The sequence below is a fragment of the Harpia harpyja genome, chromosome 4 (assembly GCF_026419915.1).
Source record: "Harpia harpyja isolate bHarHar1 chromosome 4, bHarHar1 primary haplotype, whole genome shotgun sequence".
Lineage (NCBI taxonomy): Eukaryota > Metazoa > Chordata > Aves > Accipitriformes > Accipitridae > Harpia > Harpia harpyja.
The window spans coordinates 54,415,224-54,441,467 of record NC_068943.1 but is presented as its reverse complement, the minus strand read 5'-3'; the positions used below and the strand labels follow the sequence as shown (position 1 = coordinate 54,441,467).

The 26,244-nt window shown below is 36.6% G+C and overlaps 1 protein-coding gene across 8 annotated transcripts in view; it reads right to left on the bottom strand.

Moving 5' to 3' along the window:
* SLX4IP (SLX4 interacting protein) overlaps window positions 1-26,244 on the bottom strand; it is an 82,913-nt gene that overhangs the window by 37,243 nt on the left and 19,426 nt on the right. For all 8 annotated transcript variants that reach the window (XM_052784087.1, XM_052784088.1, XM_052784092.1 and 5 more), the window contains one exon: window positions 2,752-2,841. In XM_052784087.1, the coding sequence (XP_052640047.1) occupies window positions 2,752-2,841 (90 nt within the window). The remainder of the gene's footprint in view (window positions 1-2,751; window positions 2,842-26,244) is intronic.

Here is a 26,244-nt window from a genome sequence, read left to right as displayed (position 1 = left end):
AGCACAATAAAAACCACATACAACTCAAGAAGAACAAACCCTTCAGCCAGAAGAACGATAGAAAAAAAATTTGACTAAAAGCAAAAAATTAATCTCTTGAATACCAGAATAAATTTTCAGATTAATACTTACACACATATTTGAGACTTTTCCCCTCGGTATTCTCATTTTCCATTGTGCATAACTATGTGCTCACAGAAATGATACTTTGTGGCACACAAAACCATAATTTTACCTTTTTACAGTGTTTGGACAACTGACGAAATTATATTAGTACTATCTAAACTAAAATATCTTGGCTTGAAATTTACTTTTGATTAATCTAGAAAGTATGCAGAGCAACAAATTTTTAACATATTACTCTAAATGAAAGCAATGCACATATATTGGTCAACCACAAACAGTATTTTCTCCTTACAGTAAGAAATACATTTTCCTTTCTGCTTCAAGAGTACAATTATAAAATACTATATTTACTTATTCTTCTGTTTAACTCATTAAAGTGATCTCATTACGCATTCTTTCACAGGACTATGCATTCAGGTTAGAATGAAAAGGTCTACAAAGCAGCGGAAACATTGTGTGCATTTTGTTCCTTCTGCAACAATAAAGATTACCACGCACTTCCTTAATTTACATGGAAAATTTTTTAGTTGTTGTGCTTATGGAAATATTATTTAAATGGTTCTCCACAAAGAACTATACAGACCTATATTTAAGAAAGCATGAACAAGAACAGGCTTCAAGAGAATCATCTCTACATACTTTCCACCGCTAAAAAGCACTTGTAACTGAGACTTTCTATATGGACAGATCATAGCAATGACATGAATAGAAATCAGTTTAATACATGTTTCTCAAAGCACAAAGATGAAACTTCAACTTTATTATTCCAGGGGAAAAAGAGATAGGACAGAAAGGGCAGGGAAATTTGAAGGGCAGAGAGAGAGAAAAGTTCCCAAATGCCTCAATTTGCATCTTGCAGCAATCCCAAGATGACCCTCTATATAACACATGGTACAGCAGTGTGCAAACTGGCCTCTACAATGCCCAGCTAGACAACATGCACTGTACTTTCTTACACCAGCCTCACGCGTATGGGCACTCATTTAGTTCCCAGCCTGCTCTACACAACCCATGCTCCAAGCAGGAGCTGGTAGCTGACAGGCCAGCACTGCTCTCTCCTGCTTGGGACCACGTCACCAGGCTCCATTTGTTACAAACAGCAGCCGCTGACTTTCACCCAGGGTAAGCAGGGGATCAACGGAAATAGTGTTTGTGTTACGAGGGGTCTAAGAGGCATCTGCTTTTGCTACAGACAAGCAGAAGGCTGTACCACCATTAGTATTTTCCAGAATTTGGAAACAACAAAAATGTAGAAAACCGCTTGTGATGAATATATAAAAGCTCTCATAAAAAAATATGTAGGCATAATTTGCCTATAATACCTTACTGACCTTTTTCTTCCCACTTTAACAAAGATTCTGCATAGGACTTTCAGGAAGTGAATTGTAAAGCTATTGGAATCACACTTCTCGGTTGTCAAAAATATGCAACCTTTGTACTTCACTCAAAATGTGCGGTCACAGAAATGTAATGAATGCTGCCCTGTCATGCCTCTTGATTAAATCAATCATGATCTAATTTCCTGAAATTCGTATCTTTTGTTTTGGCAATCTTACAAAATACGTTTTGAAAACACTTAAAAGTCAGATAACGAGGACAGTAAAACTGGTTATAGATAGAAGAAGTAATGAGTATTCATTTAGTCACAAAAAAGTAGTCTGAAAGATTTCCCCCTATTTTCTTCTTTCTCTGCTTAATAAAGCACAAATCAGATGAACCACATGCTGTTAAATATTCTGCTTTCACTCCCTCAGGATATTAATTTATTGCTTCTTTTAACTTTATTTAAACGTATTACTTTGAGACATACGGGGATGCTCTGGAGTGACAAGTTAATTATGCCATTATTAGGAAAGCTATCTGCTGAAAATTACCGTAACGGAGACTTGCGGGAAAGTCCAGAGGCATTTGAAACATGTCCTGCATTCATTTTCAATAGGGAACTTCTCAAGTTCCCACACAGACTGAAACAGGGGAAAACTCCCACCCGCAACTCATCACAAGATTGTAGCAGAAATCACACAGAATCTGATGAAAGTTACATTCATAATTTTGCTGGTCACTGATGCACTGATTTTCCAAAATTTCATCTGTTGTCAGGAAATACAAATGATACACTTTAAAAAAAAAAAAAGATTGGGAGTTTCTTTTCATAAGATACAATGGTTCTACTATAGTTTATCATGCACTTTCATTATGTTTTCGTGCACTCTCTAAACGCAACATAATTCACACTTCTCAGAACGAGAAAAAACAATCAAAAGATATTTCACCAACAAGCTCTGCAAAAATGATACGTGTCACAATTTGTTTTATATCACTCTGGATAATTTACAAGCATTCATGAGAAATATGTTTTTAAAATTAAGTTAGAAGAATCAAAACAGCCTCCACGTATGCATGTATGTGCACACACTGAGTTTAAAAATGAAAAGGCAAATTGAAAGTGGTCATTAGTGACCCAAAAAGCACACATGGTTGACTTAGGGGTCCCACAGCAACTGTTGATGGTTAGGTGTAACTAGCAATATTCTCGTAACACTGAAAAATTCTGAACAGTTCAAGGCAATCCAACTGTTTTCCTGCAGCTACATGCTTTTGAAGTAGAACTGATATTTGTTGTACCTCTTTCTCATGACCTGAAAACCAGCTGGTGTCTCTACTGGAGCCTTGAGGCAAAATACGAACATCCACCAAAACAGCAAAGTTCCCACACTGAAAAAAAAAAACCAAAGAAAAAAAAAGTTCAACTGTAGCTGCTAGGAAGCACATGTCAAGCAGACAAGGAGGTAAACAATCAGGTAAGCATATGCATCTGATTCAGACATACAGCAGGCAGAACATAAAACTGTGGAAGATTATGAAGTATGGAATTAAAAATTTACCATTGTTTGTGGGCTTAATGAGAAACAAGAGCACCAGACATATCTTGGATAGCTCACTGAAAAGTTTAAACAATAAAAAGCACAAGTACATGGAATTTTCTTCTGCTATCTAGATGCCACTTTTAAATCTGAGTTCAAGCAAATTTTAAGGTGTGAAAAATTAGCTATTCCTTCACCGAACTCCCATCCCTCTATTTTCTGAGAATTTAGTACCATATTGGTTATCTAATTTGCATTTTAAATTTATTAAGTCCTTAAAAACTCAGCCTCTCTAGAAGTATTTTCCTCTCTCCAAACTACCTAATGTAAAGAACAGCAAGTTTGAAGAACTTGTGGTAACTACCCAATAGTCATTGACATCCATCATTTAGCCAACACTATACTTTGAATAGTTAAATGATAATAAAGCTAGCCTATTAATAAACACTATATGTAGTTGTTAGGATGATACAGGCTACATCCCAAGACACATCAACTATTTCTAAAATTCCTTGATAGGCTTTAATTGAGGACAGTGTGACATATGAGGTTTAATTATTTTCTTTCATCAATACATCAGTCATTACAAGGACCTTCTAATGTAAGGAAGAGTAAACAGCACAAACACATCTCCTTAGTTCCGTCGTGCACTAACTCACCCCTAGCAAGAGAATACTGACTCTTTTCATGCACAGAGATACGGTGCATTAAAAACTAATGCTTTCCCTTTCTTCTACTATTACACAGCACTGAATCTCACTCAGACATCCTTTAACTAAACAACTTGCAAGGTAAAAGCCAATTTCATCATTCTGTTTTGGCTGCTTGTGCTGCAGTTGTGATGCAATAAACTCACTCTTTGAGAAGACTGGACCTGTGCGGTCATGGCAACCGCACATCTGGAACGTCTGATGGAATAGAAACAACATCCCGATTGCAGACAAATCTCAAATGCGTATGTACAATCCAGCATTAGACTGGTCTCGTTTCAAGTGGATGCTGCAGCACACACTTCCTGTCCTAACTCACTCTCTCTCCGTATTTGCTCTTCACTGCCAAACATCTGCAAATGCCACACCAGAATTCCAATTGCTAACAGTTAGTTCTAGAAACAGTATGATATATATTTTTACACCATAGTTGTACATCTCCTACAGTCTAAGAGGTACATCTATATCTTAGGCTTATGGTACAGCAGAAGTACAGTCTTTGAGAGTACCCTTACCAGGGTTACAGTTAGTACAGACAAGATTTAGCATCGGTTTTATTAATCATGACAGCATATTTGGTAAATTAGAAATTTCTGGGTTTACAAAACACTTAGATCTGTCAATTATCCATGAACAGAAGTATTTAAATAATTACTTAAATATAATTAAAATATAGTTCATGAACAGTATTGTATTGTAACTAGAACGCAAAAGTTTAGCAAATGAAACCGCCATTGTGAAATCATTTTGAGAAACTTCTAAGTTACTTATAGGTACCAGTCACTGAAAGAGCAGAATGCTTTGATCTGTTTTATCAGAAGGCTTCTCTTTCCTCCAGAGAACCAAGAATTACCAGATGGCTGCAATGGCAAACCTCTCCAAGCTTTAAATTGATGACAAAATATCTCTCAAAAATCTCTGGTGAATCATTAGTCAGCTCCAGCAAACTTATGAGTTGACTACTGAACTTCAAAGTTAGGAGACACTGCATATTATAAAGTCAGTAAATTATTCATGGTTCAGCACTTTAACAATGAACAAGTATTTGATACATCAAGAAAAGTCAAATTATCAAATGCTACATGTTAACTTGCATCATTTCTATTGACTACAGAAACTTTATATGTAGATAGAGGTGCAAACTATAGAGCTGTGTTTCAAGAAGAGATAATGTTAGTAATTATTTTCTTTTGAATGGCAACGTTTGTCTCATTTGCCAATCTTGAAACAATTGGAAAAAAGAAAATAACGAACCATATTTGAAACTATATAACAGAACAGTTCAATATTATCTTAAAAATATTACAAACAGACCAAACATTTGTAGCACTTCAAAGAAAAACAAATAGATATGAATAATGCATAAATCCTTGTAACAGACAAGCTTTCGCAATGGAAGATTTATATCCCTCTGAGTTTTGAAGCACTCTTCTTGTAGACAGCATACCTGGAACTATTTCAACATCCAAAAGCCAACAGTTTTGCCACTCAGAATAGCTTTGGGACAGGACACAGGGAAGCATAACTGTCACAGACAAAGAAGAATATGGGGAATAAGAGAATATAAGCACAGATCTTTCTGGCTCTTTTTACCTCCTATTTTTCCTAAGTCCTGAATATGATATAAGCAACAGCTCCTATGCAGGCTTCTTTGCACTCTCAAATTATACAATACATTGTATACCCTACACCTGCATTTATACTTTATATGCCTTCACACAGTACAGCTTTATGTCTGATATTTACACCAAGCAGCTCAGTACAGCTTTGGCTGCTCCAGCAGCAAAGGAAGAGTTCTCTGTAGAGACTAAATGCCAATACAAGTAATTGTGGGGAACAGAGGGAAGCGGAAGAAAAATTTATACTGTTTATACTGGCAGTTAGATGATCTTATAAAAGTTTCTAAATAATTTTTATTTTTATTCTGAAGACATGCAATTCCATGAAAATACTAGCTTTTATTTTAGAGGAAATTAAGCGTTTGCAGTCATTGTGGCTACAAGAAGCAATTTGTGACTCCTAGGTACTGAAAAGCAAACAAAAAGAACAGAAATTTTTAATTTTATGTTTTCAATCTCAAAATTTGCACTGGAAATGATTTTTAGAGGTGCAATTGTCAAAACTGAAACCCGAACGCCTGATTTGAAAGGAAATACTTTTGTCAAGAATCAGTAGGAAAACATTTCACTGAAAAATTAAAGACAGAAATAGATGCACCAATTTTATATCCTCCATAATTCTAGAATGTGAAAAGTCTTCATTTTTACAAGCTGTTTTTTAATGTTAACATACTTACTGTAACAGTCTAATAACATTCACTGTGTTATTAAACAAAGGACTTTAAATGATCTCAGAATGTTGTTAGTCTATTGTTGTACAGTAATGGCATCTGATTCAGAACATATTTTCAGGAATCAAACTGTTCATACAAGTACATCAAACACTTCATAGATTCTGCAAATGGAAAAGATAACCAGACATAACAAACAGAATGAATACCAATGCAAAGTAGTTAAGTCAGTCAAAGAAAGTTATTTGCTCATAACCTGTTAAAATCTTGACCCTGGATAAGCACATATTAGATGGTGGATTATTATCTCAAATCCCCCAATAAGCAGATAAACCCAAACAATTTTTATTGATATACTCATCTTTACAATCAGGGTGCTCCTACATGGGTGCTTCTATTTCTTTAAACTGCATTACTTTAAATAGTGTAACAGTCATTATAAACAAAAATACTTGGGATGCTGGGAATAAGCATGATGAGTTTGTATTCAGTTACATAATTCCAAATGTGCTGTATCATTAAACCAGACAGGACTGGAGAGCCAGCCTCCCAAGACACATATTAGCATTTCCTATTTCTGTGATTATTCTACAGATGTGGGCTGTAGGGTCAGAATTAATTGATGCTTAGTTGAAAAGGAAACATATGATAGTTTGGCTAGCTCTTGGGGGTGGGTGGGAAGGAGGCAAGCTGCAACTGTCACACACGCTTTCACTTTCCAGAAGGACAGCTGCAAACATAGGTGACACCATCAGTATAATAGTAGCAGTTAGCTTGAAGTTGGCTGCCTCTGCTTCAGATCAGAATGGTCTTTGTAGTACCAAAAGCTTGGGGAGTTTGTTATATTAATTGGTCTACAGAAAGACAGTACCTTTCCCTATAAGCCTTGCTTTGTTTATAATAAATTTTAATTAAAGATGAATTTGAAACACATTTCCCAGTTCCACTGGGAGAGAAGCATGCCCGACACTGTAAAACTTTAGCTCTCCAGGCTAAGCATATAGGGACTGTTTCTTTCTAATGTGATCTCTTCCCTGAAAGGTGCAATATTTAGTTACAGTGATAATTCTATTCCATACTCAGATGATGTCAATGGTTCAAAAAAATAGACTAGATCCCAACGACCAATCAAAAATGTCACAATGCTGAAAAGGGCTTCCAAAGTCCTGGTTTCAGCTGGGATAGAGTTAACTGTCTTCCTAGTAGCTGGTACAGTGCTATGTTTTGAGTTCAGTATGCGAAGAATGTTGATAACACTGATGTCTTCAGTTGTTGCTCAGTAGTGTTTAGACTAAAGTCAAGTATTTTTCAGCTTCTCATGCCCAGCCAACGAGAAAGCTGGAGGGGCACAAGAAGTTGGCACAGGACACAGCCAGGGCACCTGACCCAAAGTGGCCAGCGGGGTATTCCATACCATGTGACGTCCCATCTAGTATAGGAACGGGGAAATGGGGGTGGGGAATCACCGCTCGGGGACTGGCTGGGTGTCGGTCAGCAGGTGGTGAGCAATTGCACTGCGCATCATTTGTACATTCCAATCCTTTCATTATTGCTGTTGTCATTTTATTAGTGTTATCATTATCATTATTAGTTTCTTCTTTTCTGTTCTATTAAACCATTCTTATCTCAATCCACAGGTTTTGCTGCTTTTCCCAATTTTCTCCCCCATCCCACTGGGTGGGGGGGAGTGAGTGAGCGGCTGCGTGGTGTTTAATTGCTGGCTGGGGTTAAACCACGACAGGGTTGGAAGGGACCTTAAAGATCAGCTACTTCCAACCTCCCTGCCATGGGCAGGGACACCTTCCACTAGACCAGGTTGCTCAAAGCCCCATCCAACCTGGCCTTGAACACTTCCAGGGATGGGGCATCCACAACCTCTCTGGGCAACCTGGTCCAGTGCCTCAACAACCCCCACAGTGAAGAACTTCTTCCTTGCATTTAATCTAAATCTACCCTCTTTCAGTTTAAAACCACTACTCTTGTCCTAGCACTACATGCCCTTGTAAAATGTCCCTCTCCGGCTTTCCTGTAGGCCCCCGTTAGGTACTGGAACGCTTCTATAAGGTCTTGCTGGAGCCTTCTCTTCTCCAGGCTGAACAACCCCAACTCTCTCAGCCTGTCTTCATAGGAGAGGTGCTCCAGGCCCCTCATCATCTTTGTGGCCCTCCTCTGGACTTGCTCCCACAGGCCTATGTCCTTCTTATGTTGGAGAAAGTGATATGTTTTCCTTTTGTTTATACATTTAGCACCAATGATTTTCAGTATTTTGACTTTTTCTCTTCTACAGCAATAGCAACAGGCAAAAATCATTTAAGCAAGTGAGCATACAGCACAGGAAATATATTTGTCATTATACAAAATTAATTTGCCTTTCATTTACAAGCATGTCTAGGAGCACTATGATTCAAGGTAATATACAGAGTTTTCCAAAATGTAGGACACACTTTTCCATTAGTCAAATGCCTCAACCTGCATAAACATGAGTCAGGATAGCTATTTATGCCACCACCACTGCTGATGGCTATAGGGGAGCAAAGGAGGTTTCGTGACACCTGACATTGTACCTTTCTCATTCTTTTTAAGTAGATAAAGTTACAATTTGGTATGTGCATAGCTTTTCCACGTATTTTTCCAGAACCTCCAGGGTTTGTTTGGGGGGGGGGGGGGGATCCTCCTAGGAAAAAGAAGGGGGGGGGGGAGAAATTTTTTTTCCACCATACAGTCAAGTTGCACAGAAATAGTGCCTCTCTAGCTACTGTTCAAAGCAAGGTAGTTTTTCAATTTGGAATTTCAGGAGAGTGTTTAGAAACCAACAGGTCACCAGTGATTGGTTTTACCATCATGAGATTAATCAGAAGGTCACCTAACCAGAGATACTGGTGATTATATAAGGATTTCTCAACAGCTGATTCAGAAAAAGAGCAGAACAGAGAGAAGACTCCAGAAGGAGCCACAAGCAGGAACCCTCAAGGAATTTATAATACAAGTCGATTCTTCAGAATGCTCAATAAGAAGCAAATGTCCAAAAAAAAAAAAAGTCTAGTCCACTTTTGACCTTTTCTCTTTTCTGGATAAGAACTGGTTCTGGAAATTTTGCAAAGCTTGTAGTTTGTTATAAATATTGCATGGCTCTGAGGAGATGAGCTGTAACCCAAAACCATCCTCAACACTGAGCCATTCACTATATTATTGGGGAATCCACAGCTGCTTGTACTGGATACAAAATGGGACTACAGGATCTCAAATCACAAAAAGGGGAAAAGATGGAAGATGTGCACAACTGGAAGAGTAACCAGAAACCCATGCCAACAAACTGAGCTCTGCTATGTTTCAGAAAACTTTACAGTATCTGGGCTGTATATTGCAGTTCCGTGATCATCCGGCAAACAACAAGGCTGCCCTTCAGAAATATCAAATGGGATTCTATTTTATTTACTAGAGTTGTAGAACAGTTTTGACAAATAGCTGATCTTGTTAAAGAAGGATTATAGCCATCAACTAAACATTGCCTAGATCTTTTTAGTCCCCTGCTTTCAAAAATCGATAGGATCACTCTGCAACAGTAAAAAGGGAGCAACAGATCAACAGCAATTGCACAAGGGGATCTAACTTGAAGATCTATCCTCAAAGACAGCTGTACTACATTACACACAGATTCAGCAGGAACTGGACAACCTAAAATAGATTCAGACTTTCCAAAAGCAGGGAGGAAATTCCCCCTTTTACAACCTGAATACAAGCTGTATCTAAGTAATCTTTCACAAGTGGTTGGCTTGCTTTTTTAGGAGTATAGTATATGTATGAGAAATTCCTAAAGAGAGGAGTATTTAATTTTCTGGTGTTTTAGTGGAAGAGCAGAAGCAGTTATCTGAAAAGTCAATGAGCTATAGAAGCATTACAATCGCATTCAGGGGTTCCCATGCCAAGCAAAGATGTGCAAGCAGAGAACAAGCCTTTAGAACAAGCTTTTGAGAAATGTGGTCTGAGAACACAACAAGAAACTAGGATGCAACATCAAGGTGATATTTAAGACTCTTAAAAGATGCAGATGGACAGGATATTAAACATGAGAAATGATGGGGGAAAAGAAAACAAAAAATACTTGTGAATGATTCAACCCTTAGGAAAACATAAAGAAATCCAAGTAGTTTCAAATCCGATAGAGCTGCATATGATACTGGAAGACTTTCAAATTAAGGACTAATACGCTGTTGTTAAAGCACCTAATTGTGAGAGATCCACCCAAATCAGCAGATTAAAATAAATTAACAAAGACAACTCCTTAAAGAACACCCTAAGTATCTGCCGAGGTAAAGGACCTGCATGTTTTTAGCGACATCAGAATGCTTCAGTGCCAACAGAGCCCTTCAGTTCATCACCCACAGTCAGGCTAAGCAGTAATTACTTAATCTAAACATCTCAACTGGTCTCAGAGAACTGCTCAACCAGGTACAATGTTGAAAAAGAGGCCTAAATTGCATGGGAGAATTAAGCTTAATTTAGGTTGTCAATCTGTGCTGGTCTGATCCCAGTTCTGTAGGAGGTTTTGTAGCCCACATATTGAAAGGAGCCATGAAGCTGGAGCTCAAACAATTGCAAAAAGCAAGTTTTTCTTCAGGGCAAAGTCTCCAAGTAACAATGCAATCTCAACATTGTTTTGAAAGGATATATACCGTGTCCCTGCCTGTGTCAGAACTGATCCAGAAAAACAGAAATAGCAGCACAGTATTTATCTCAAATTATCTTGTTATTATCTTGAATTCCAACAAGCTGCTTTCACCCTTATGTCATAAAATATTATTATAAAAACTATGGTATTTTTTAAATCATAGCTAGCAAGAGATGAAGAAATACTAATCTCAGCAGCAACCTGCAGTTATGACACTTTGGGTTGGGGAGGGTGAGAAGCCATATTAATTGGATAGCTGAACATACTCACAATCTATCTAAATGCAATTAATTCTTAATCGTAAATTTTAAGGACATTTCCTAGGGCTTGGACACACCAGTAGAGTGCCACAGGATAACACATTGTTATGTATCACCTGGTCTTTGGTAAGTGGGTGCAGATAAAGATTAGAGCTACCTTACCTAGCTCTCACCCTCAGCTATCACCAATAAAAGTTTGGTATTATGAAAGTGATTCATGACAAGAAGAATGGCCTCGTCACTGCTGTACTGAACTGGAATTTGGGATGTCCTTTGTGGTTCTAGAAAGTCAGTGCTGGGATTTAGTTTCTTACCCAGGTGGAAAGAAAAAGGAACTAGTATGCACCCTGTACAAAAAGCTCTGCATGTCTGAATCATTCATTTTGTAATGATCAGATACTACAGTAATAGGTATCATCACATTAAGTATTGAGAACTGGTAACCCTAACAATGACAGTTACTCCCTTTTATTTCTGCACTGTAGATCAGAGAAGTACCTAGTTCACTACCAGCTTCTTCAATAGCTCCTTGTAGAAATAGCTAAATTTGAAATTCAATTTAGTTACTATCACAGGTCTAGCGATTGCTTAAAACAACTAGAATAATTAGAGGTTCAAAAAGGGCTTGCTTAAAGTCCTGCTAAGAAACAGCAGGGATGACTAAAGCTTCCAACAAACCTAAAAATCATGAACAGTAAAGTGACAATATAATTTTCTGAAGAAATTACAGCCAGTATTAAAAAGGCTTGAGGGCCTTTTTCAGACCTTTAACCTGTTAAATAATTTTCACAGGTTTTCACATACATGCTCTACATGCTATATTTTAATATTAATAAGCCAAACTTTATAAACAAAAGATCACCAGGTATGCATTGGCAAGCTACTGATGTATTTGTTAAGCATATGAAAAGAAGAACCATACAGGACAGCTAAGGAGCTTAGTAATGTACCACCTGATTTCATGTATTTCTGCATATGCTAGTCATGACTAGAAAATTAAGCCCAATAAAAATTAGGGTAAAAAGACACCACCCTCAGTATCTTTTGCTGTAAACTCTGTCAGAGGAAATAAATTCAGCAGCCATTGGATAGCATGGAAAACAATTTACAAAATTCTCATAAGTTGAAGAAGAGATAAACCACAATGTTTGTTTGGTAAGGTAACATGCACATTACTAAGATGAAGGGTGCAGCAGTTCTCAAGCATATGATGCATCCAGTAACATATTTCTTGAGTTTATTGTACAACAGCTGCAGGGATGGGCCGACTTCCCTCTCACAAAAACAGAATGGGGAAGTGAGGGCAGGTCCCCCACAGGAAATTGTTCCACGTTCCCCAACTTTGCAATTATTTCACAAAGCCTCTGACTCCTTTTTATACTAAGAAACAAGGTCTCACCTGCTCTAAAATTTACTTACTTCCCTCCCTCTCATGAAGATGTTACCTACCACAGCATGCAGCTACTGAAGAGGGAAGCAGGAGGCAACAGAAAACCAAACCAAACATCTGCAGTCCATGTTTCAATATAAAATATTTGCAGATGTTAAATCTTTATGCCAAAATAATTTAACAGATTAAAGATACATTGATTACACATGCTCAGACTTTAAGACAAATACATAAAGCAAAAGTATTTTTTATTTGCAAAAAAGGACTAGAAAGCCAAATTTCTCAATATTGTTAAATTTGCTTAAATGGTTGAAACGTTACATTTTCCAAGTGCAAAAAAAGTACTTTTTAACTCTGTGTTTTAACTAATTTGTCTTTGAAACAAAGCTAAGCCAGGAAAGTTTCAGAACTGCATGAAAGTTTTTTTCAGAAATAACATAAGACAAAAGTGATTCACTTCTGAAAAAGGCATATTACAAAAGTGACACCCTTTGGACAAAACCCTTCTCTTTAGTGGGAGCATATTTAGTCAACATAAAGCAGAGGAAAGCTCAACAAAATAATCAATGCTTTATCTACAAAGGTACAAGGGAAGAAACAGATGAGCCTTTCAAATGAACAAGTGATGTTCTAAATCTTACTGCTGAAAAAGCAGAATCAAATGGATGGATAATACATGGTATTTCAAAATGGAAACAGATCAGCAAAAACCTTAAAGAATTACCAGCTGGAAAGCAAAAGATTTTTATTTTTTTTTAATGTCCAAGGGAAAAATTTGTTTTCATCTGGCATTCAACAGAGTATATAATAGACAGACTTTGTGCATAAATAAAAATAGACACAAGAGGAATAGGAGCAACAACTGATTTATAAAAATATGTAAAATATTAACACAGTTCAACACTGAAGAGTTAGCGACAAGCAAGAATGAGTTGTGAAACGTACCACTGATTCCTGGTGGAGGTGTTTGTCACCAGAAAGGCTGCTTAAACTAAAACTTAACCTGCTAAGGAAGCTATTTCTCCATTTGTCTGTCCTTGCCCATTCTGCCTCCATCTTACTTCTTCCAGAACTGAACAGGTGTAACTGTCCCCTAACTAAACCAGTTTTGATATAACATCTATTTTAAAATGCATACTAAAAACTACTGAGCTTGATAGAAATAAATAGGGAGTGACTATTCATGTATCTCTCGTAACAAACTTAAGAAGTGGTAACCTCTGGTAGGAGAATAGGGCAATGAAAAGCAGGTGGTGGATGACTAGTTCTTAACTTAAATCAGATGCACCTGAAAAAGTACACCTGACTGTTCTAACATCAGGCCTTCAGGAGGCACCCAGTAACACATCACATACCTATAACGAAGGCAGGTGTGTACAGCATTCAACCATACACATTAATCAGTATTTACATGCACCTAGCAGGCACATTAAAAAACTGTAACAAAAAAAAAAAAAAGTGAATCCTTCTGCAAATATTCCTCTTTCTACAACTCAGTTTCTCAGGTTGGGGGGGCACATGCCTACCACTTTTCTTCTAAAGATTTGTAAAAATGAGTTAATCAACTCAAGTCTCTTCCACTAGGGGAAAAGAAGATCCAAACTAAGTGGGATTGCTTTTAACATGAAAACAAATATTTAATGGACACAGAAAGAAACAAACTGTGTATACTTTACAGAAGTATAGTTTAATCTATAACTGGTTTTGTCAGTTTCTTTAATTCTTTTTCACACTAAGTGCATTGATAGGTATTATATTCACATGTGGTTAATTAAGTAATGAAAACCCAAGGGAAAACACTTGTTTTTAATACAATGTACAGACAGTATGGTTAACACATTGCTCATTTTCACCTATCATGAAGTATAATAGAAACAACATGCTCCCCAGATTTCAGAGAAGTCCTATTTTAAAGCTGGGAGGTGGCGAATGGCAAAGACTGAATTATTCTCAAAAAATAATTACCTATTTCACTGAGATCAAAAAAGCTGTTGTCTCAAAGAAAAAATGGACATAATTTTAGTAATATTAAAAAGGACTATCAGTACCTAGGATTTCAACTGGTATTTGGGAATGCATTTAAAAAAAGTTGAAGCTTTAAATTTCAAAGCCATTTTTTTCAAATTTCCCATGGATTATGTTACTAATTGGGAATATGTGGGAAATATTTCCCACAATTATGTTTATAAAAGTTAAGTTCCAGTGATAATTAGCAGCAATCCTAACATGTGGAAAACATTAAAATCATTTAAAGTGATAGTGTTGATTTAATGTAACAAAATGTACACTTTAAATACATAAAAAGTTATATTGGGTCAAACCAAAGGTCCAAAATGACCCATATGCTCTGACAGTGCCTAGTAGTATATGTCTACAGGAAAAGGTTAAAAAAGATAAGCAAATAATGATACTTTCCTCAGTAGATGTATTAGACATTCAGCAACGCGAGATTCCGGGCGTTTCTATCCCATAGGCTGTATCTGTATTTAGAAGTCATCGGTGATTGTTTTCTCCCAAAATTTGTTAAACTGGTTTATAAAACCGAGTGAATTTTTGCTTCCACAATATCCTGTGGCAAGCAGTCCCACAAACCAATCACACGCACATGAGGAAGTGTATCTTCTAGTTCATTTCAAATTATCACGCTGGTTTAATTACATGCCCTTGGTTGTTAAATTAGAACAAACAGTCATTTCTTATTAATCTCTTCCCGCCATCCATGATTTAATAGATCACTATTATTCCCCACCCACCCACCTCCAGCTTTCTCTCTTCCAGGCTGAAGAGTGTTAAATTGTTCTTTATACTGAAGAAGTTCCACATCTCTCTCATTGTCTTAGTTCCACTAAGCAGAACTATAAGCATACACAGTGCTTAAAAAGTAGATGTGCCCTCAGTTTGTACCATGGCACAGTGATGGTATTACTTATGTTTTCTTCATTCCGTTCCTACTAATTCCCCAGGTTGACTTTCCTTTTTAAAATGCTACTGTGAATTGAGTTGATGCTATCAGAAAATATTATAAACTTTAAGAAGTCATTCCTGTGTGGTGGTCCTGTGTGCAGGACCCATCACCTCTATCTGTAAGTTTGGAACTGTTCTCCCTTACCCCCACATACATGGCATTTACCTATTCATCTGTCATTTTATTGACCAGTCAGTCAATGGTCTGAGATTTTTTTGCAATACTTCATTGTCAAGCCTTTGTTATTCAGCTCCCTTCTTAGGTCATTTACAAATCCAAACGGCGTCCACCCCAGAGTACCCTGTTTGACTACAGTACTGCCTCCATCTCCCTTTATCCTTTAGTCAGGTAATCTATGTAAGGACCTCCTTTTTCAGCTCACTTAAAGCAACTTTGGTGAAGCACCTTGTCAATCACTTTTGGAGAATCTAAATGGGTTATAGCAACCACATTTCCCTGTTCCTTACAGTCACAGTTCCTGTAAAGAAGCCAGGAGGCTGTGATGCATGACTTCTCTTTACAATGGATGTTCTGACTTTCCCAATGTACTACACAAATCTGTATATCCATTCATTCTGCCTTAATGGAGTTTGTGCTAATTTGCCTCCTACAGATGTTAGATATTGATCTGACAACCTTCTAGTCCTATCATATGAGGCACTCTCAAATACATGGAACTAGGGCAGTTTAAAAAGAACACAATTTGCCAAAGTTTATTATTCACACATATGCTAAAATCTGACTTCCTGTGTACTTATTCCAGTGCAGAGTACCAATTAACTAAAATAGGCAACTATATTAAAACCCATTGTTTCTTTTGCAGCTAAGAACACTATGGAACTGGAAAATTAGTTTCCAAAGTTAATGTGTCTGTTTCAAAAATGTCAGCTTTTTAATGACATCTTAGAAAACAGCAAAACTCTACAAATGCATCTGAGTACCCTCTCCTGTTGTGTACAAATAGAGACACAGAATCATGCTCAAGCTAGTGCTTTCCCCCTCAGGAAACTAATTCTGCTTCTCTCGTCTCCCAGACTCCCCCCATACTGAACCAAACTGCTGAAAAAAAGACCCGCCTTCTGTACATAAGATGAAAATCTTGTGTAAAACAGCCCCTTAACATTTTTTTATTTTTATCACTTTCTAGCGAAAGATACATATATTTCTACATCTATTAGATTCTTTTTCTCCTTGCTGTATCAGTAAGCCTATCGCAAAAAATTGCCATAGGTCTCCTAATGCTTCATGACTTTTTTCATGAGTTTAAGTTCATCATTCAAGACTTTCTCCGTGCCTGCCAAGGTCACAATTCCTGCTTAATGCATCTTCTAAACAGGTGAGTGCTATAGTAAAACTGACAGAAGAAAGCAGCTCAGTAAAGTAAGGTATACCATCTAATAACGAGCACCTAAGATGTCACCTAGCTGAATTAAATCTTGCTTAATTGCAATGTTTATGTCTATCCAGCAATATGTTAAAATGGAAAACTAAAACTGATTTACTTAACATGTCTGCAGTACAATCTTCCACAACCTCCATATACCTGCTTAGCTTTGTAAGGGAGAAAGAAATACAGTTTACACGCAAATGTCCCTACCTGCTGCATTGCAATTTGATGCTCATAATCAATAAACAAGACAATCATCACTATCAACTGCTTCGTATCCCATAAGGGTAAATAATTTTCATCAGTTTTCTTTTTACTCCTCTGAAAAATGAAATTCTGAGAGTGATACAGCATTTTGCATTAATAAAAATAGTGCATTTTTTTTTTTTAAAAAGTCAATGATCAGTTGCCAGAGCTGTAAAAAACTAGGCCCAGTTTATACTACATGCCAACAAAACCAAATGTTTCTTAACTTGCCAGTCCTTTTAATTTATTACCATATCAAAGAGATATAACTCAAACTTGTAATCAACAAAAAAATAATTATTGGTGCATCAACATAAGAGAAGACTTTTTCCCCTGCTTGCTGAAGTACAGTTCTGGTCTATATCACTCTCAGTTCCCAAGCCTCCTTCCACCTCTCCTTATCTCGGTCTTCATTTTCCCACTGTCAAAGCCTGTTTTTCCAGGAAGGAAAGTTATGGTAAAGATGAGGAATATTGTTCAGCACCTCTTTGCCCTTTGGCACTGCTATCAAACACTGGGATTTTATCTGCCACATTAGCAGAGATCTTACAAAAAACACATTCCTTTTTGTATAATGTACATGGTGGTCACTCAAACAATAACCAGTAACAGATGTCTGAAGTGAGGAGAATGGACTATTTAAATAGAACTTTATAAATTCTGATGATACCTTCCCAGATTTGAAACCTTGACACTTAATTTATAACTATCAGTATGGTCGTATACTTTCCTTTGTGTGTTTATTTCTAGTTCCAACCTCGGTAAGTATACTTTGTCCATCACGCTTTAAGTTTCACTACGACCTTACAGATAATCTTACCCTCAACTTGCATTCATTTAATAGTGTAAAGATAGTGGTAAAAAATGAAAAACCCTTTGCAAAGGATCCAATACCCAAATAAGGAATTTTGACAGGGGCTATGAACCTAAATGATTACATAAAATTACTGGTCACATTCAGTACCCTCCAATGACCATCTGGGAAAGTTTTTCTTTCAAAGGAAAGAAATGTAACATTAAAATTTAAATGGAAAAGACTCTGGCAGGTTACAAGATTTGTATTTAGGTCTGCTTTCCAGGGATTTTTCAAAAGTACTCTCACTCAATATGCATGGGAAATTAAATAATAACTGCTTTAAATATCCTTACAGTTTAGTATTACAAGAAAGTGTTGGAGGTTTTAGAAGAAAATTCTCCATGAATCTACACAGGTAAACCATATCTGTCAATAGCACTTTTACTCATATAGAAACTGTAGAACTAAAGATCAATTTGGCATAACACAGAAGCAGTAAACACTACAGTCTTTATAACACTGCATTATGTTTAATTACCTTGTTTTCACAATCCCTTTTAACAAATAAAGATTCCTATTATGTATTTCTGGTTACAGCTGCTGAAGAAAAAAAAGTAATTTTTTTAAAATGTCATTAAAAAACCCATCTCAGCTACAGAAACAAAGGATACCAACAATAGTAGCAGCAACAGAAGAGAATAGATTTTAAAAGACAAGGCCAAATTCTGCCACTGTAACATCTCTGCATAGATGCAGAAAAGTTTTACAGACACACACTTAGAGACAGTTTGTTGTACTTGAGGACAAAACATATCCTTCAGGATCTTTGAACTTGCCGATATGTAAAAACAAGCAGATCTAGTAGAAGTTTCACTTTCCTGATTAAATTTTTAAAACAGTTGAATAAGATGAATAATAATCCCAGAAATCATGTAACTCTAACATTTTAAAGCTTTGTAATCAGCTTCAATAGAATAAATCCACTTGCATTTTGCTCAAGACATTCAGCCGTGAATTTCAGAGTCATTTTCAGGGAATACACGTCCCCTTTCTTCTAAAGGCAGTGCAACAGTAGCATCCTGTGTAAAGGTTTTACCCTCTGTGGGCAGTAGATAAACAGATCTATGAAGCATTCTTCCAACAGACAGATCATATTACAGGTCAGAAAGTTTCTTTTCTTCCTGTTACAATATTCACCTGTACCCATGTTATTGGAAACCCACAAAGGTCAAAAAGACAGGCTGACAAGACGGAAAGGCCTCTTTGTACACAGCAGTAACATTTCTGATACAACTTAAGCAATGCCTACCAGTACTCATAAATTTTATACTAAAATACATGATGATAGATGCTACTAATATAACATGATTTCATTGGTTTTAAAAGAAGCTACAGCTATCATACAATTGTAAGTGTGAAAATCATAGGAGCAAAACCACAGGATGAACTCTCACATGCTGGAAAAATCACCTACCAAAGACAATGGCTGATACGACTATGCCAACTAAGGGTCTTCAACACTATCTGCACAGCTAGACTGCTATGGCTGAGTTGTCACTTCCTACACGTCTGCACCCTTTTTAAAGCGCCAAGCAGGAAAGAGTATACTTTATGAATTAAGTAAAAAAATCCTAATTTTTTTCCATGGATTTCAACAGAAAAAAACCCTACATAACAGATTAAGAGGGAATTACCCCTTAGAAAGCAACAGCTCATTTTTTAATTAAAAAACAATTGATAGTATGCTAGCCTCACAACTGTCTTTGTTAAAAGGAATGAAGAAACAAAGATGACAGCACATGACACATTACAGTTCCTGGATGTCAGGAATGCAGAGTACCACAGAGACAGGAACAAGTGAACATACTGTCCCTTCTATCCGATTCACATTAGTAAGAGGAAGACAAAAAAAAAAAAGAACTTTGCTTTAACACGTTCGAGAATGTTGTTAAGCTTCATTATACTTACATATAGCCATGTATTTACATCTTTATTATTTTTTGCTTGAACTTAGTAACAAAGGTCCACTCAGAGCTTTTTAAAAAGACAGAAAGACAAACATTTGTATATAGCAAACACAGCAAAAATACATGTTATTAATCAACTAATAAGACCTACTATGTTGCTAAGGGACACAGTTAAATGAAAAGGAAATATTTCCTTACTTGTCTGACACCAAGAATGAATTTATGTGATCTACTGTAAAGTAATTAACATCAAAAAGAACACTAGAGACCAGGGTGTGTAAACATTTTAGTTCATTAATATTAATGATTGTCACATGATAAAAGCGCTAGATGCTCCAAATCTTGCTGGCTTTTAAGTTTTTCAATACGGCTTTCAACCCTCCTTCATTAGGCTGAAGATTACTCTGAAACAGTTACAGTAAAAGTTAATAGCTAAAAAGTCATCCTGAGCTTAACAAGAGTTACATCTTCTTGAAATTATACAGTAATTCAAGAATAGCTGAATAAGCATGACTAGCGAAAGAAAAAAAAAAAGTTATTAACTGATAGTATTCAGTGAAAAGTCTTTCACAGACCAAAACTTTACATTTGATGCTTCAGAAAAAACAATGAAAAATAACAACCTACCAAAAATCTCCAATTTTATCAACAAAGCATTTTTGAACTATTCAGGCAAATATACAAGTGTTTAAAAGCCATTAAGAGAAATATACACTTTTTGGATAAAACGTTAGATCTTTTATAGATGACAAAAACATAATAAAATCAAAATTAAAAAAATCTATTCATACAGATTTCCTGTTTTAAAGGGGGGTTGATTTGGGTTTTTTTAAAGAATTAGTGTCTTTCTCTACTACTGCAGATGCAAAGATTATCCAAATTCATTTTATTTGCCATTAACTGATTAAAAGTAGAAATAGCTAGGAGATAAATGTTCAAGAACAGGTCTGATGTTTCTAACAATGTCTTGAAAAATGGACCCCTGGAATAGCTTACCTATGTTCCAGTTAAGTACACCTCTAAAGACTTGCTCCTGTAAGAATACCACACTGAAGTGAACTTTTTCCCAGCTTTACACGGATACTGTTCATCTCTTCATAAGAAAAATGCACACAGTGAAGCAGTAATACTAAAACCACAATCACAAATATACTACAGAAAGACTTCAAAAAAGACCAAGGACATCACACATGCTCCTAGATGACTGCAGGTAGATTTGTTAAGTTACACAGTTTCTGAATAAGACCTTGGTAAGGGCAGGTGGAAAACTGATTAAGGAAAATCTACCATATGGTGACACGTTGACTCCCACGGGGAAATTAGCAGGATTGGAAGCACCGCAGAAGTCTCCGCCAATTGAACCAATACAATTAACCTACAGTAAACCATCATCCTTTCTTTGGATTAGTACTGAAGAAGGCTAAAACATTTTGCAACTTTGTTTCACTTCAGGGGCCTTAGGTTCTCCTTCCAGGGTGCAAAGGAGAGCATAGACTTTAAAGCAGACAATTGTGCTCATCACCTGCCAAAACCTACACTTTCCAGCATCCGGATATTCCTAATCTCTTCCCTATTTCAAGCTGCCAAAACCAGTCTTTCGACGAATTAGATTTTCCATCAGTTTGAAATCATTTACTACTCTTAATCCTCATCTCATTATTGAGCCATTACCAATTTCTGTTTTACTCCCCCTGCTCCATACTTTGGAAAAAGAAAGGGCAAGCAGGAGACTATTGCCCTGTTCCTAACCTGCTCTCCAATGAACCTTTTAGTTCAGCTTTCAGTTTGACACTACCTGCACATCCCTGTTCCAGTGTTGACATCCACCAGTAATTTTTTCCTCACTCCTGCTCCACTGCTCTCAGAACAGTCAGCCTCTGTTCCTCACCCAAACTACTGAATCCCTGTAGCCCATTCTCATGCCAGCCACCCCCAGTCTCTGCCCTATAAGTAATAAGGATCTTCAGCAGGTTTTGGGTTTTTTGCTTTTTGCTGTTGTTGGGGTTTTTTTGTTTTAAGTCATCCCACCCTTTCTCTTCTTTACTTTCAAATTACATAGACTCCATCTTCACCCTTCTCATCTCCAGTCCAGTGGTGGCCAGTAATATCACAGGAGATTCACTCTCAGTAGAGGGTTTTCTGAACCAAAAATTGAATCTACTGAATAAATATAAACTGATTTTCCCAGATGTGTACAATTTGGTGGGGAGATTTCCAAACCAATGCCAAAGGGCTCATCACAAAACTCAATTTACAGTTACTGTCCCTTCTTAAAGTCTGTGATTCGTTACCATTCAAAAGACTACAATACATAGCTGGTATGTCCAAAATCTACCATTTACAGGGAAACAGCAAGTAAAAAATTAACTTCTTTTTAAATATATGTATTAAGATATACATTAATATAGAAACATTATATAAACACTATACAGTATGTATATATGTTGAAGAGGCCAAACATGTTGTCAGTTGACTTTTTGGAGGCAGGGGTGGGAACCAAAATGGTTAGGAACAGTTTTAAAGGAGCTCCTTTACTGTGCTATAACATGCAGCTAGAATAAGATCTACTGGTTCTGGAAAAAATACTCTGTTCCAATTACTGTACTAAACAAATTCTTTGCACAAAATTCACAATTTAAGTTAAATGTTTAAAATCTTGGAAAACAGAACTGGTATCAAGAATTTAGTTTTAACTAACAGATAAAAATAATTTGCTGCCTCACTTCGTAATTTATATTTATCATTTTTCCATCAAAGGAAATGAAGCTAGGCCAGACAGCTGAACAGGAATGATGAAACACATTGATTCTCTTTGTTCATATGCTGTTTGGGAGAATGGTATGTTTGGTTTTTACTGGGCAAAAGATTTATTCAAATTCTAGCACTTACAAAACATCTGGTCTGAGTAGTATTCAGTAATGGTAACGGAATTTAAGCAGCAGAGCATTTAAGTCTTAAAAATGAAAAGATAGTGATCTACACACTGAAAGCTTTACTAACCTCCTATAGTAATAGTGACACATTTATTAAATACTTTATAATAGCGACTTTAAAAATACAGGTTTGCCTTTTAAGAGTTTCATATAATAGCTTATTCTATCAGCTGACTATTTCTAAAACTGAATTTCCCCCCAATAATTCAGCTCATCCATATTGCAATTCTGTCTGTATTTTGAGATTTTTGAAGTATGGATTGGTGTGCATTCTATACTATGCTGTTATTGTCTAATTGTTGTTGTCTTATTGTCTAATAAGTTCTGGGGTTTGTTTGGGGTTTTTTGTTACCTGTAAAACCTCAAAGATACACTGAAATTAAATTCATAAATACATTAATAAAGACTTTGAGAACAGAGATGAGACACTATATAAAAACAAATATTTATTATTTGACTAGATATGATGTCCATAAAAGTGCTTCTATGCCTTCTTACTCTTACTAGCTCCATACTATAAACAAATGAAGAACAGTCTATCAGAACTGGTAGTCTTCACAATTCTTTGTGATGAAGATGATATGGCGCTTGGATAATATTGCACGACCACTGCACTTGCAGTTCCTAATGGCCATAAGAATGCTGAAAACATACATTAATCACAAAAAATTAAACAAAACAAAAAATCCTAGCCATGTCAGGTCTCACGATAACCAAGGCCTGAGAGGTGTACGTTCCTGCCTCTATAGCTAAATTCATGTAAAATAGTAGGTGCGGAATCTTATTTAATATATTGTACCTGTGCCTACTAACATCAAACATGTATAAGAACAGTATTTATGAAATTTATTGCTCCAATGTCCCTTTAAAGAGTCCAAAGCCAGCTGAAAAAAAAAAAGTAATCCTTTGTTTTACTAAAACCAGAGTGATGATGCAAAATAATTCTTTGATCTACTATCTATTTGAAAGTACTAAGCTAAATGCAGACAGTAATTGCTGACAAATCCCAGTAGTAAACAAACCAGTTTCACATTTTACATATTATCAAGAGGCTACAGAATTAATGGTTACAGCCAAAGAAATGTTGACACAGTTGCAGATGGAGCCTTAACATGCTGATCATGTTAAAATACTGCACAAGAAATATTTTTCCACTTTGTAAAAAGCCAGACTGTTTACATGCGTAAGTGGCTAGAGACCTTGTTGTCTGTGTGTGGTCTTAACATTTCAGTATCATAACCATGAATATAAAGAGAAACAGCATGAAATAACCTATTATACTTACAATGAATGCCAGGCTGTCAATATTAGAAGCGTTGAGATTTAAGTTTCTTAAAATGAGCATTACAGCATACATATACCTACATCTTTACCCCATTTTATAAAATTAATTAATAAATAAATTGAAACAAAGCTTTTCTAAAAGTAATCAGAGGACTCATACTTTACAAGAGTTAAGTTTTCTTCCCTTTACATTGATTAGAAAGGGAAAGAATTTGGAAAAAACAATCAAGAAATTAAAAATAACAAACATCATCATCGTTAAAAACCAAGACATCCTGAAACTATGGTACCTTCACTCATATTCTCTTTGCATGCAAGATGTATTAAATTATACTAATTTTCATTACAACTGTAACTATTATATCACAGCTGTAGTACATGTATGTCTTAAATCTCTAATTTGCTTATTTTTAGCAGATTTTTGCTGAAAAAAATTTTACAGCATATTGTTGCTGTGAATTGCTGTTGCTAATTTACTTAGAAATCACTAGAAAGTCTTCTGCAACTAGCGGTAATTTTTTTTTTTTTTAATAAAAAATAAAGCCCTACTGTTCTCATCATTTACTGAGGAGAGCACTGTGAAACCATTAAGGAAAAGAAGATGCAAGCTATCTGCAACACAGGGACATCAATTAGTAGCGTTACCATTCACACACTTATATCTAAAGATTGCCATAGCTAAAGCATATCAAGCTGTCCCATCTTCCCATTCTATGTCTAGCGATAAAACATACAATTTTAAAAGGCAAGTATGCAGTATAAATCAAAAATATTTTCTTCAATCACTCAATACAAGAATTCTCAATATTTTTCACACTAATTGAGATTTCCTCCCACAGCCAGCCATAAAAAGCAGAGGCCATCATCTTGCCAGCACATATCTGTGAACCCCACGTACCTATGGCTGAAATTTCTAAGATGTCATTGAAAAAAAGACATTGAAAGTACAAGGTTGTTATCAAGAATGTGGGTATAAAAAGGTGAAAGACAGATTTCTGGTTCTATTTGCCTTTTTTTCCCCTAATGTTCATTTGCATATACGGGAAGGTGAAGGAGAAATTGCCTATTAAGCTTTCCATATCCTTATACCCTGTTGGTATTTTTAATGTGTGCATGGAAACCAAGGTTCTTCAAAATACTTTCTTCTCTAAAATTACAGGATTAAAGTTAGAAGAGAAAAACTCAAGAGATATAATGAATGAACAGAATTAACACTGTGGGACCATTCTAATTCCATTTGGGACACACATGCCTCAGGAGGTTGTGTCTCTGTTCCATAAGCATTTAAGAAAAATAAACACATCACCAGAAGTCTTTAAAAGTCTACTTCCCAAATCAGAGAAATGATCAAGAAGTCATTAGAAAAGAAACATGTACGAAGGGTAATTCACTATAAAAACAAACAGTAAATGACCCTTGAAAGGGGTTCTTCTGAGTTTCCTCATGGGAAGCAGTATGGCTCTGTAACTAAGCAGAACTGAAATGAACTAACACCGCTTTCCATCCCTCTGTCTTTGAAGAGCACGCCTAGTGAACTCAACTGTACCAGGGAGGAAGAAACCAAGCAGCATCACTCGATTCCCGCGTCCACACCGGCCAGCCAGGTGGGAAGTGGGACCAAGTCCAGGCGGCGGGCCGGCCCTCCCACCGCCGGGGAAGGCACCCGCGGCCGCGCAGGGCGGAGAGCCGCTGTCCGAGCCGGGCCGGGTGCTGAAGCCTCCCCCCACTCCGCCCCGGCAGCGGCCCGCACCCACTAGCGGGGGGTCGCCGTCCATCGCACTCACGGCCCGAGAGCCGCTTCCTCCATCCCTAACATGAGCGCCACCGTTTTTTTAGTGCCTGCTGCTTTGATGCCATCGGCCAGCTAGACCTGACCAATCACGTCAAACTTCATCTTGCATCAATGGAGGAATGCAAGAACTGTATCCCACCACGACTGGGCTCTTTTAACAATTCATTTTTATTTATTTATTTATTTATTTATTTTTAGCTAAACAAAGCTTTACACTATGCATTTCTTCAGTGTGGAATTATTTGTAAACATTCAGCTTTTGGTCTAGTCCAGAAACATTAATGGATTGGTTGAAGACAGCTGCAAACAACAAAGGCAGGCCTCAGGATTTATTTTGTGTAACGCCAGATTGCAGAAGCTTCCTATGGAAGTCACAGGAAGAAACTCCAGAATACACAAGTATTCAGTGACAGATTTTCTTTCCGTTTAGGTAGCAGCATAATCATTCCAATACCCTCACCTGTTCACATGCAATCTGTTCCTTAGAATATTAGTGGCGTGTTATTGTGTTTTCATGCTTATAATCTGCAGTTTATGTGCAATTTAAAAAGTTAAACGTACACCT